At 34.9% G+C, this 14074-nt stretch overlaps 1 protein-coding gene across 1 annotated transcript in view; it reads right to left on the bottom strand.

Annotated features, from left to right (window-relative positions):
* The window catches only part of LOC125778665 (formin-like protein), a 54303-nt gene extending 41003 nt beyond the window's left edge, over positions 1 to 13300 (bottom strand). The window contains exon 1 of the mRNA XM_049457571.1: positions 12785 to 13300. Coding sequence (XP_049313528.1) covers positions 12785 to 13063 — 279 coding nt within the window. The 5' untranslated portion in view covers positions 13064 to 13300. The remainder of the gene's footprint in view (positions 1 to 12784) is intronic.
* Between the last annotated feature and the right edge of the window lie 774 nt (positions 13301 to 14074).

The raw sequence follows: 14074 nt of genomic DNA, 5'->3' as shown, positions 1-14074 counted from the left end.
GTGCTGGTGTGCTCCAAGGCAGTCTACTCGGCTCTGTGCTCTACATTCTTTATACAGTAGACCTTCCAGTGGGCTGTACTCTGACTCCACAATGACGGCAACCTATGATGATGAAACTGCACTGCCAGCATCAAGTGACAATCTTAATACTGCTTCCAAAAAACTATATGGTCATATGGTCAGTTGTTGCCAACGAACACATGCGCAAAATGTTTGGGGATTACAAAATCACGGTTGGGGGAAAGATCACGTAAAAATAAAAAGGACTCAGCTCAGATTAAAGTTGGCGCTGCTACACTGTCTCCTTAGGCCAAGATCTCGCCTCAGTCTGAAGAATAAGTTGCTAATTGATAAGCTAATAATTATACCGATCTGGTTTGCCATCCAAACCTGAGGTAGTGCAGAAAATTCAAAGTTAAAAGTAACTCAAACTTGTTAAAATAAAGTTCTGCACATCATAGTGGGGGCTCCTTTCTATGTGAGAAACGATATCCTCCATTGGGGTTTTTTTACTCTAAAGGAAACACTCGAAAAATTTAGCACACCTTACCTCTTCCGTTTGGAGAATCATGAAAATATATTTGCGATTCAACAATACTTTACAACGTAGAAGATTGAAAAGATACCACTCGCTAGACATTCCTTTCGATTCAATTAATCTTTAAAATTTTATTTTATTTTTTTGTTCCACAAAACGCCATTAACCGAAAACCTATAAAGCGCCGCCGTAACTACAGTCTATCAAGTAAGAGCGTGGTCGGGATAATTTATAAAAAAAAAATATTTTATGAAACTTTCATATTTATATATATGTACATTGTACACATTACAAACAATGATGCAATTTGGTCAATAATATGTCCAGTCACCACCGGCGTCGATAATTGCCTGGCATCTCCGAGGCATGCTTTCTACTAATTTGACGATATTCTAGTGACAAGGATCTCTAGATCCGACGAATTTCGTAAGACAACATTTTCAACAGGGTTTGCATCGGGGGAATGTGACGGCCCATCCAATGTAACGATGCCAGATTGAGTTTTCCACTGAGTACAAAGCTTGCTGCGGTGTTTAGGATTTTTATACTCCTGCAGATCCAATCTTCATTTTTTCTGATGAACCATCGTTTGGTAGATAGCAGTAAAACCTTTTTGTAGATTTTTATCATTTTGTCGGCATTTAGGTTGTCAGTAAAGAGGTACAAAGTGCCGAACCACTGCTTTGAGAAGCAGCCCCAAAGATGCACCTTTATTTCATATTTTACGGTCCGCTGAACAAGCCTATTGGTGGAAGTTGACCAGGCTCGCGTGAGGATAGAACATTCATCAGCAAAAATGACATTTCCAAAATCTCTATCAATATTCTCATGCGCCCAAGTGAGTTGCTTTGGCAGAAGTTTTTCAGTCAACAGAAGCTTCTTCATTGTGTTGCGCCATTTCAGATCATGAGTATGAAGAAGGGTTCGGATAGTTTCGTAGGATATAACTAAACCTTTTGCCATTAACTTTGCTTGTCCTTGCCGTAGTATTAAAGCAGGATTCCGCGAAAACAGGTTCACTATTCTTTTTTCATCTTTTTTGTTCACTTTTCCTATCGAACCACGTTCTGGTAAATCATCGACATTTTTAGCCACCATATATCGCTGTATCCACTTCTGTGCAAATGCCTTCGACTTTTGGGACCTTTCGGGCGGATGCAAAGGAACACAGCCTCTTAGCGCGACGCGTACTTAGCACTCATAGCATTTAACGTGATTCTCTTTCAAAAGATCAACGACAACTGAACCTTTGTTGACAATGCATCAAGGACAAAGCGAAGAAATTAGAGCTTTCATTAACTGTCGCTAAAGTCGACCACCCTCTTATTTGACAGACTGTAAGCACTAAATTAAGATATAAAACTCTAATTCGACGCAAGGGATCGCAGGAGTAAGCGACACCTGTGGACAAAAAAATTTTTATAAAGTGGGCGTGGCCTCTAATAAGTTTAATGTACATATCTCTTAAACCACTTAAACTACAAAAACCAAAATCATATCAGAACTACTCCGACAGTGTGAAAATGGATGAAATTGAATGATATGATAATATACCGCCTACTCTTTGGTAAAATCTCATATCTCAGGACCCGACCGACCGATTTCGACTACATTTAGTACCTGACATTCTTCTCATATTCCTATGTCACAGTGCGAAAATGAGCGAATGCGCCCCATATAACACAGTTTAAAATTCTATTTGATTCTTTGTCGTCCCCAGTATCTATTGTTTTCTTTGGACCGAGCATATCGGTCAATGTATGGAATACAATACAATTGAAATTCAGAGATAATCCTTTCCTGGCAATAGTAACCCAGTGTATTCAAAATGCGTTGAATTGGGTCAATACTTCCCTGAGCCCCCGAACTTTTCGAACTTTCGGGTGACTTTATACTGTATATTTGTACAATTTTTGAGGTATCTCAATGATAATTACGGAACATGTTTTACGCATAACAGTATATCTTCGTGCCAAAAATAAATATAATTGGGCGAGAACTTGACCTAACCCGAATATAACTAATATCAGGATTTCCGAACATCCGGCTAACTTTATTCCATATGATTGGAATTGAGGTACCTTAATGAAACCCAGGGAATTTTTTATGTGGCATGTTAATACCCCAACTCCCATATAACACATAAGTACATATGTATTATATCGAAATATTATTAAAAAAACAGATTGTGCCTTTTATACTTTTTCTACCTATGTACATATGTATATGTTCATATATCTATATACTATTGTACATACTTATGTATGTATGTATATAAAAGCAAACATGTTCTACAAATGACTCATAAGTTATGAAAACTTCTGTGCACTCATATTGTCGAAACCAACTGCCAGCGCTGAACTCCCGAACATACCAAACGTCATCTTTCGCATTTCCACTAACAACAAGAAAAATAGCAAATGAAAAAATGCTTGCCGTTTCTGGTTTTCATCCTGTTCGAGTATTTATTTTTATTTATTTACACACGCATTGTACAATTTTATGCGCAGACATGAGCACGCACCTACATATGTATGTACATACATATATACAAGAAAGTGAGTATATGCAATAATGCAGTTTCATTTGTTCTTCTTCTCCATCGTTTGCAACTCGGTAAATACTTCCTCGTCGTCGCCTAGCACTTTGTGACTTTCGTCTTGACAAGGGGCTTTGCATTCGTCTTCGCTTGCAGTCTGAGGTTCTTCATCAGCATCGTCCACTCCGCCAGCTCTTGCAAGTGTACCAACAGACGCTTTCTGGCAGCCTGTTATTCACGCAGCATCAATGTTGCATGTGTTGGTTTGCGCCATATGTTGCTGCTGTTTGGAGTGTTCTGCAAATGTTGCAAGTTTGTTTACCGTTCGTTACCGCTCTGTGCTGTTTCTTCATAGTGATTCAAGTATAACGAATTAGCTGTTCTTTTGCGTCAATGGCCATAACAATGAAAAACAAATGTGTTGACGCCTGCTGTTTCATACCTTTATTGTAAGTCCGAAGAAACTTAATTCAGTGATGTGATTCTTTCCGTAGAATCTTGGTTCGGCATTATTGGCAATGTTCTAAAAACTCCTCATTATACTAAAACTTCGAATTTTGAAAGAACTTATTTTTATCAAATTTCACACAACATGTACTTTCCAAACAAAATATTGTAAATGTAATTATAGAAATCCATTATAACCTCGATTAAGAATGCTGTCGTTGGAAAATATGAGAATATGTTAAAATATAATTTTTAATTTGCTGGATTTGACAAGATATTCAGTATTGGTGCCATATTTAAATAATTTCATTCCACTGCGACATGAGGAACGTACACAACTTCCAGCTTCTACAAAATGTATTTTTATTTCAAAAACTATATGCTTAAACTGTGCAATGAACAGCAAGCTAGTGATTGAACTTGACAATCACACACTAGCCGACCAGCCGATCACTCAAAGGCAAGTGTCCGCCCTCACAACAACAACAGTATCTACATTCCAGCTGGTAGCATAAACACCCTCACATCCATCGTTTCCGTCGTCTGTCATTCATCGATAATGCTGCACCACACCTAGTAGGTTAGTAAAAGGGAAATAAGCAAAATATGTTGCATACATACATATATACATATGTATGTATAGGTCTGTAAAAATAAACTTGCAGCAGGGCTTTCTCCATTGACTCCTTTACACTACGCAATGCTACGCTCTCAACGCCCAACGCCTTTTTGTTTTCTTATTTGTTGCGTTTCAATGGCCGCCGTTGCCATTGTTGTTGTTGTAATTGCTGTTTTTGTTTTTTATCATTATTTAGTTTAGTTGTTGTGGAGTATTTTTAAAATTTTATGTTTCTTTTATTACGTTCCACGACAAGGTCTATTCTGAGTAGTTGTTGTTGATGTTGTTGGAGGTTTCATTTCGATTTTCAATTTTACTTACGTTTTGTGCTGATTTCTTATTTCTCTCTATCGCATGCATGTTCTTTATGATGCCCTTGCCCTTGCAACCGAACTACTACTTGTAGAGTCGACATTACAGCACTTTGTAGCGCAAAACACTGGAACTGAAGAGATCGGACGGCGGGGTGGGAGAGAAAACGCTTGCATTTGTTTGGCTTGAGACGTGACTGTCATCCTTTAATAGATTCCTGTGTTGGTACGACAGAGCAGAGTACGATTTCCGAACTGTCATACTCGTAAAATATTTGTAGACAATGTTTAAGCTGACGCCAACATTGGAACTAAGCTTTGCCGACTCATCTACATACATTGGCTTTTAAATCAACTAAGTGAGTCTCCAGTGGTGGTTGTTGTGGGAAACCACTACAACGCAGTTGAAGATTTCGTACGTAGGTTGGCTTTTATGTTTCGGGATTTGGCAATCCTAGTGTTCCAATCTGGCAACTCACAACGTCATCGTGAAGTTTGATATTGTTTTTACTTGCAGTGGTTACAGTAACTTAAAATATTATCTCGACCAATGAGTGGAATTAAAATCGCGAAAAATTGTGCGCACTCCCGTTGATTGTGGATTAACTCAGCAACACAGTATGGTGGATTCAATCGAGGTCCTAGATCATAGAAACACGAATTTCGTGAAGGTCGTTCAAAACCTGTTATTGTCCTATATTGCTGTGCGCAAAATTATATCATTATTTGACCGATTGTGAGATTTGGACAACTAAGTAACAGTGGGACCAGCATACATTCAATATTGCATGAACATTTGACTAAAAACAAAAATTTTTCTAGTTGGATCTCATACAATTTGTTCAAAATAGGCTCGTAATGATTGATCGAATAGTGAATTTACACGTATGAGCCCGAATGTAAAACAGCAGGACACCTCCTAGTACTGTTTTTTGGAATACCTTGTCAGTCATCAGTAAATTCTGAGTGGTACACAAACATTTGTTTGCCAGTTTTTGTTTAAGAAGTCACCAAAACCAACGAAAGAAGACAATACGAGCTCTCACATATGTGTGTATCCATTTTTAAGCACTCAAAACACAGATTCGATGCGTCGTCCACCACATAGCCCTGCCTTGTAAGCGAATCATGTATTTTTATTCCCGTAATTAAAATGTAAACTTAGAGGTCGACATTTGAAGAGACGATTGACAGGCTCACAACGCATGTTTTGGAGATACCTCAATCAGAGCGGCAAAAGTGCTTCGACCCATATAGATCTTAATGGAGAATATTTCGAAAAACAATAAAGTAATTTACGATGATTAATATTTGTTTTTGTTCTCTCATACCGAAATATAAAAAGCGACCTACGTAAGTATTGTAAAAACCACTTGGTATTGCGTTGTAGGCGAGCGAGTAAGACACGATGAGTAAAATGCTGCAAGAAGCAGCCATGTATGACAGTTTCAAGTGGAAGGCGCCTTCTGAAGTTGACAATTCGCATATGAATATGTCCATTAATACTATACATATACATAAGTATGTACATATATGCATCTAAGCATTCGTTACATTTAAAGTTGCGAAACAAAACACCCACAAACACAAAATGTCATATTCATTCATGTTGTAAATTATTCACTTTATATTATACCAACAAAATTTGCAATAATATACAAATCTTTCGAACTCAAGCACAACAAAACTCTAATACCTAGCATTATATAAACGATTACATAATTAAAGTTTGGAGAAGCGTAAGTCTATTGAATTTCAAGATTACTACTAGGTATGATTCAATTACATATATAAGGTGGTGGCGATACGGAGCGTGCTTCTTCTTGCGCTAGAAGTGTTTGTTGTAATTTCAAAATCAGTTGCTTTTTGTTTTTACATGAATTTGCTGTTTACATATTGATGATTTTGTGTTATTTACGATCTATTCCTATTCAGTTATCACTCAAAAAACGTGTTTTCATTGGTTAAGATGTTTGCAAAATTTATTTCGGAATCATAAAAATATCTATGGATCCATTTACTTTTGACAAATTGTTGTTTTTGGTCTATCGACAATATGCATATGTCGAATAATTTAATGTCGAGGAAGAATATCAGTAACTTTTTAAATTACAAAACACTTTTTCGAATTGGACACAGCAGTTCCACTTTAAAAATATATTCGTATTTTTTCGATATTTCAGATTTCGCGTTGCAACTCAACCTACTTTTTTCCCAAGTTCAATAAATAGCTGAAATATTATATCTATTTATAAGTATTAAAAAACAGTTGACAGATTTTATTCAATACTATAAGCACTTTTACATTGTCAACCAGTTTCAAAACTAATAACGTAAATTATTTTCACTTAATATTTGTTATTTTATCTTTAGTTTTTCATGAGTTTCAATCCCCTTGGATTTTTGTTTTTTTTCAAAATTATGTGCCCCAGTCTATAGACACTGAGCAACCACACAAAAGTAAAAGTCATAATAAACGAAATCAGCTGTGCACGCAAGCTTCAACAATATCGTTGTTTTCTAGCGCTTACCCCGGAAAAGGCAACCCCACAATTTAACATCAAAGAATATGTTTAGGAGTAACTAGTTTGAACATATGTGGAAGGAAGCATATGTATAAATATGTATATACATACATATTCATATAAACAAGTAAGGAAGAGTAAGTTCGGGTATAACGGAAAGTATATAATATACTCTCAAGGAGAAAATGTGGACTGATTGATTTATGATATGTGGGATATACTATCTTTGATATTCACAAATATATAGTATAAATTATATTTCAACCGAAAATTTGAAATTTGTGTATTAGGCTTTTAGGCTTTGGTTGAAATCGGTCGAGTAAGAGAATAGAACTATAATACTCTGTAGCAACATGTCACAAGAGTATGAAAATAAATATGTAGATATGAGTGTACATGGATATTTATGTTACTGAGGGTATGTAGACAATCACTATATGTTAAGGTATCCTCCATCTATTCCTTAACTTCTAAGTGGTGAAAAATAAGTGAAATCAGAAATGAGAACAAAGTGAAAAGGAAGCGTGTTAATTGGTAAAATACTTCTATTAGATAAAAATGTGCTTGCTGCTGCTACAATTCTCCATTAAGCAGAGAAATGGTAATAATTTTTTTTTTTTAGCAAAACTAACGAACTTACTTTAGTTATTAACGGTATCTTCAATGACAAAGCAAACAAATTATTAAAAAAATATTTATACATATATTCAAGAAGATCAAAACTGATTAAATATAAACGTAAGAGTCGTTTGCGTTGTCGTCGAGGTCATCTAACGGGAGGCCTAGGAAACGTGCTGTTTCAACGGTGTCGGATCAAAGGGAGGAAGGTGTTAGATGAATAGGGTTTGTGGGGCATGCAAATAGGTGGCTAGTATCATGCGGGGACTCGTTGCATGCAGGACATACGTTCAGTATCTTTATGGTCGGTTTTCATTACGTCAAATTCATTAATTTCCCAAAATAAAATTGACCGATCATTACGATTTGTATAATTTGTTTCCCCACAAATTGTTATATTGCAAAATTTAGCGTAATTGGATTTGACAACGAGAGAACTCATGATATTTCTAATTTAAAATTTTAGTTATATTCCCAATTAACGGCTTTGATTTAAATACCAGCGCCATCTATCATGCATATTTATGCTGTGAAGAATTTCTCTGATTTTTCATTAATAACATATGCAAATGTGAAATAAATAGGTAAATACTGATATATAAATATTTTGTCCCTAATGCCACAAAAAGGTTGACATCAATGATTGTAAGAATAATATCTTGAGTGGAAGAGAGTGTGCAAATAATTTAATGAAATGTTTCTCATTTATATGCTTCACTTTAAAAAGATTGCACTGTGTATTTAATAAAGCTCAGGAGTTCAATTCGCTTCGTTGCTTCCTTCAGTACTTACATATACTAAATTTCTAGAACGTCGAGCATATAATTAAACATATAAACCAAAATTGTAGATTATTTAATTTCTGATCATGGGATCATGTTTATGCTAATAAGCAGAAAACAGTGACTACTCGAACTTGTTATGCTTAAGCTGCATCCCAAAACTGTTTATAATGCACATACATACATATGTATATAACTATAATATATGTGTGTGAAACTGGTATGTGACCCACTTATTTGGTGGCTCAACACCCACCCAACAGCATGTTTGGTTTTTTTCTAATGAAAAATACAAAGAGAAATTTACATCACAAACGAAGACTACAAATGCACACGAAAATAAATATCAAAACACAAAATAAAGCAGATAACTGAGGGGTTAAAATATGTCAAAGAGACCAAAATACAAGAATTGCTTTAATTAGCTTGACTGTCAAAAAAAAATTTAATAAGGTGGATAGTAATTTCGTGCTCTTTCACACTGACATTATGAAGCTGATAAACCGTGCTTTAGGCTGGTGCATTCTGTGCTCCATGTGCTTTTGAGCGCATGTAAACTTACATCTACAAAATCTATTACAAATACATATTTTATGCGCTGCAAACAACGACATGCCTTTTTTGGACACAAACTGGTCCACCTCTGGTTACTCTAACGCCTATTGTCGCTACACGCTTATACATTCAATTAATAGATTCAGTTCTAAAGCTTGGTTTAATGCACCAAAGCTACAGCAATGTCGGCATCAGTGTCAACGCCAACACCAGTTATGGCACCACAAGACCTGACAGAAGCAACAAGAATCCACATAAACAGCAACAACAAAAACGATAACCAAATACTTAGTGGCCACCTTCGTTTTTCCCCCCAAAGCAATAGCGGTTGTCTGCAACACGACGACTGAGTAGTGAGCAAAGTTTGAATTTTGTTGAAATTTGTAATGTAAAGCGCTAAAGCAACAATATCAACAAACAGCTTCGAGCTGACAAAAGACTGTGTGTAAGTTGGATTTCATAGTAGAAAAATCTGAGAGACGTGGTTTTCGGATTTCATCTTACCACAACCACACAAATACACTTCTTAGCAACAACATATCAGAGTAAGCATTTTTTTTACAAATCAACGTGTGGTTTTTGTTGTCGTTTGTGCAGTTGGTTGATTGGAGTATTGACTAGAGCTGACTGGTTGGTTAGGTTTCATAGATTCCGACTTGCATTTGAAAAACTGGTCCCGTTTATGCTTAGCTCATGGTGAGCCAACGTAATCTAATGCGGGTTGATCACGGTGGCTACTAATGCTTCTTATGTGTTGCCTTTTCTGCCACATAGTTGTCCGACATTTGCGTCTAATTTACAAATTAAATAGCGACTAATTTCCTGATAATTGAATGCATTCATGCGTTAGTTGAACGCCAATCATATCAAATTTGTTTGAGTTTTGAAGCATCTCTTACTACCGCTACTATTGTCTCTCTTTTTTTGTTCTTTCCAGTAGTTTCACAATCGCGGAGTGCATTCTGCAAAGCAATGGCTCTCACGGCCTGTTCGCTAGTGTCAAACACCCGTCATTTACGCATTTTTCAACCAGATGGAAAAACTTAAATTATAGCATATTAACATTAACATGAGTTTTAACTTTTTTTGTTGTAAAATATGCAACACATCATGTTTTCGTTTGTGAAAATTCATTATGTTTATTTTTAAATTATCATATTTATTAAAATGTAACGATCTCTGATATTTTTGTATTTTATTTAACAATACAATGACAGATTTTCAACCGATTTTATCCGTTTTGATCGCCAAAATACTTTGTTATTAATATACCACATTCTCGCCTTTTCACTACGATAACCCACATATTCGTATAGTCAACCGGAAGTTCAAAAGCATAAAGGATTTTCTCCGAATTTCAATATCTCACAGATTGACTGATATTTTCGATAAAATCTTCATTGTAAGGACTGGAGCCCACACATTCGCTTCAACAGTTGTAGTGTGATAGCTGTAACGCAGACCTATATTTCTACTGAATTAATAAATTCTAGCCAATGACGGCCTGCAGAGGCGGCATTTGCTAAAACTTAATAATATTTCAACTAATCAAGGTCAAAAAAAAAAAATTTTAAATTTTTTTGAAAAGAAAAACAGTTCTTGCGAAAAAATCGATTAATTTGTTATTGCACAAAATAAATATTTACAATTTTGAAGATGAGTATTCGGAGTGTTCTCGAAAATTATGTGCAGAAAGAGCGTTCAAAAATTCAAAACGATCAGTGTGTTTTGAAGTTATGAAGAGCAAAAGCTTTGAAAACGTGTATATTTGAAAAATTCTTTAAAGTTTTGAGCAATAAAAAACCTGATGTAAAACATTAAAGCCTATAATAAAACCAAATGCTATAATTTTAAATACCTTTGAACAGCCGGCCACATTTCAAAATAAATCTCCAACTCCATATATACCACACAACGAACCATGTAGGATGTAAAAACATTAAAAATATTAAATATTAAATATATGCCGCGAAAGCGGCTCAGCTTGCCAGTACTTTTAAATATGCATTCAAAATATTCGATTGGCAATTAGTCATACACATTTCTTTACCAATATACAAAATTAGCTTAGGTTGAGTTATGTTAATGTAGATAATTTGAGCTTTTCGACCCACTTCTTTAAGATCAAATGATCTAATAAATAGAATAACCTGTCGTCCATTAGCATAGATCGCATCAAACCCTCTCCTCATAATCAACTTGGTCGAGAAACTTCCCTTTTGTGAACAACCGCACTTTTCTTAACTTTATGAAAGGTAGACGTTTGGAAAAAATTATAAATTTTGATAATTATCAATAACGGTAAAGAAACATTCTCGAAATATTAAGACTTTTTTATTATATACGATTTTGATACGATATCATTATAATTCGATTTTCTTTAACCCCCCCAAAATCAATGCAATCATTGTAAACTTTATACCAGAATTTATGGCACGACTAAGTAAGACACAGTGCATATTTAATCTTCTTTGGCTAACTGTTTTATTCTGTTCAGCTGGACGTTATCAACTTTTGATAGGGATTAGCGACTAATCATTTATTTCATTCATATTCTCTGCTGAAAACCTAACACAAATTTTCTTTGTAAACATATACTTGTATGTTTTTCCATTATTGATGCCGAAGCTGCCTTCCAGCGTTTCTTATCACATCGCAAATACACAAGTTTACAAATATATAATGGGTTTTCAAATTTACGAAATCTACAAATTGCTCGGCCGGCTTCATTAATCTACTGAATAAGCGTGTAAGTCTGGAAGACGATGATGTCAGCGTTTATTTTTATACGCTGACTGAGTACTTAGCACTTAAAACCACACAAACGCTCAAATAAAATAATTTTAATATTAATGCTCATATGTTTTTAGATATTTAGTATACATATGTATTCTAAGTTATTTTTAAATAATCTAAACAAGTACTTTAACGCAGTTTTGAAAACTGAGGCAAGATAAAAAATATAAATTAATAACAGTTAAGCAAATTACAAATTGTTTTCATTTTTATATATTTTACTACAAATGTTACTTATTTGAAATGCAAACGATTATAAAAATTATGCCCACAATTAAGTTTTTCCCAATAAACAACGCTCTAAAAATTAACTAGTCGCGCACAAGTATTTCTGTTACAATATTTGATTTATTCGTTTACAATATTCGAAATCTACAATATTTTAATATAATAGAAAAATTCGGTGCGCTAATTCCTCTTTCGATCCCAGACAAACACGGGCAACGACCTAATCTGTCAAACGTAAATACATATTGTCATGCGGCAAAAGCCCATGTAAAAATTGTAGAACGTTCATGTCGTTTGTGGATATACATTACTATAGGTAAATCTAATTTAAAAAATACGATGAGGAAAGAGGAGTTCTAATATATTAGCGACCAAAATCGAGTTCATCAGCGCGTTTGAAAATCAACAGAAGACTTTGGGCAATTAGTGACTGCAGTACGTACGTGCTTAAATGTACACTATAAACGATGTGTGTAAATAGATAGACTACTGTCATGTAGTTTTATATATGTATACATTGTATGTATGTGTATATACATAAAGGTATTTGGTTGACGTACATAATGATATATATACAATATGTATATATATTATTAGATTAGCCTGGCACTTATAAAAACATTAAAATTATTCTGATTTAGATAACAAAGACTCGAGGATAGAAAAGCAGCCTTCGGCAAGCGGTCAGAAAGAAATATTTTCTTTCTAAATTTTGTATCAGAAATCCTTATATTCCTAACTCTTTGTTATTATTGGTTTAAAATTTACCGCATTGCTTGTATTAACCTTTATATGTTAACAACAATTTTATATAACTATGACTTACCAAAACTTTTGCGAAACGCCTATCCAATTCATCTGTGGTTGGCATGGGTTGCTGACTTCGACTGCGAACGCTTGGTTGACGTACATGATGATACTGAGAACTCGAACCGATATCATAATGCAAATCTTGTTTTTGCAGAAAACCACCAGTAGCTGTGGTTATGCCATTTTTGTGTGAAATTGAACAATTTCCGTTGCCATGATCATGATTATTACCTCCACCGCCTTCCTCTACCAGCGCATCACTGGTAGAGATGTGGCGTGAACTAACTGCGCCCATTATGGATGCTAAACGGCCAACGCCCACACCGCCACCTGGTCCTGGTCCGGATACGCCGGAGCCACCACTGCTATCCGCCGATGATGTTACTGCACCAGCCCCACCACCGCCAAGCGCTACGTTTAATGAGGATACAACGGCTCCCCACACTGTCGACTGGACAGTGCGGCACAGCGCACGGGTTTTCTCGGGGCAACTTGATAGTTGCTCTTTTAGTTCGTTGAACAGATCCAAAATTTATAGTTTAAAAGAGCAGATTTTGAAATATTATTTTGTTTACTGTTCCTGCGATTTTGAACAATGTCAGTTAAATATAATTTAAATAATCCTTCCTTAATAATATGGATTGAATCGTCAAAACTGCAAGCTGCAAACATGTGTAATTTTAATACGTCAGAATACCGATTGTAATTGAAGCAAGATATGTATATTAGGATAAAGAATTATAAATAGTGAAATTTTGTTGTTTCTTGACACTTATTTAGAGAAGAAACACAATCCAATTAGCTTTGTGGTATCGTCTCTAGAAATTGATACGCCTTTATTAATTACTTTAAAAATATAATTACACATTTGCCATTATTTCACGAGTTGTGCTTTTTATAGATTTTAATTCACAGATGATTTTGAAAAACAAACGTTCTCCAATTTATATAGGATTGACATGCAATAATAATTTCAATTTGATTTGTTAAATTTCTTTATAGCAAGAGTTGGAAATTGGATATACATACATAAAATAAATGAAAAAACTTTTTATATTTTTCAGTTTTCAAAATCTATTGAATTTCAGCGTAATATACACGAATAATTTTTCATCCAAAATTTTGATGCCAAGAATACCCAATTGATGTGCAGCGAATGTTATGTACATTCCCCTTTAATGTTAAAACGCCGGTCGTTGCACATACCATTACCAGACAGCAGACTATGAGTTATAAGTATATTGAATACATCGCCTTTATGTATCTCGCGAAACCGCTGTCTGGCTTTTTGTGCTGATGAGCATCA

The sequence above is a fragment of the Bactrocera dorsalis genome, chromosome 5 (genome assembly GCF_023373825.1).
Source record: "Bactrocera dorsalis isolate Fly_Bdor chromosome 5, ASM2337382v1, whole genome shotgun sequence".
NCBI classification, from domain to species: Eukaryota; Metazoa; Arthropoda; class Insecta; order Diptera; family Tephritidae; genus Bactrocera; species Bactrocera dorsalis.
This window is presented reverse-complemented; position numbering and strand designations above follow the sequence as displayed.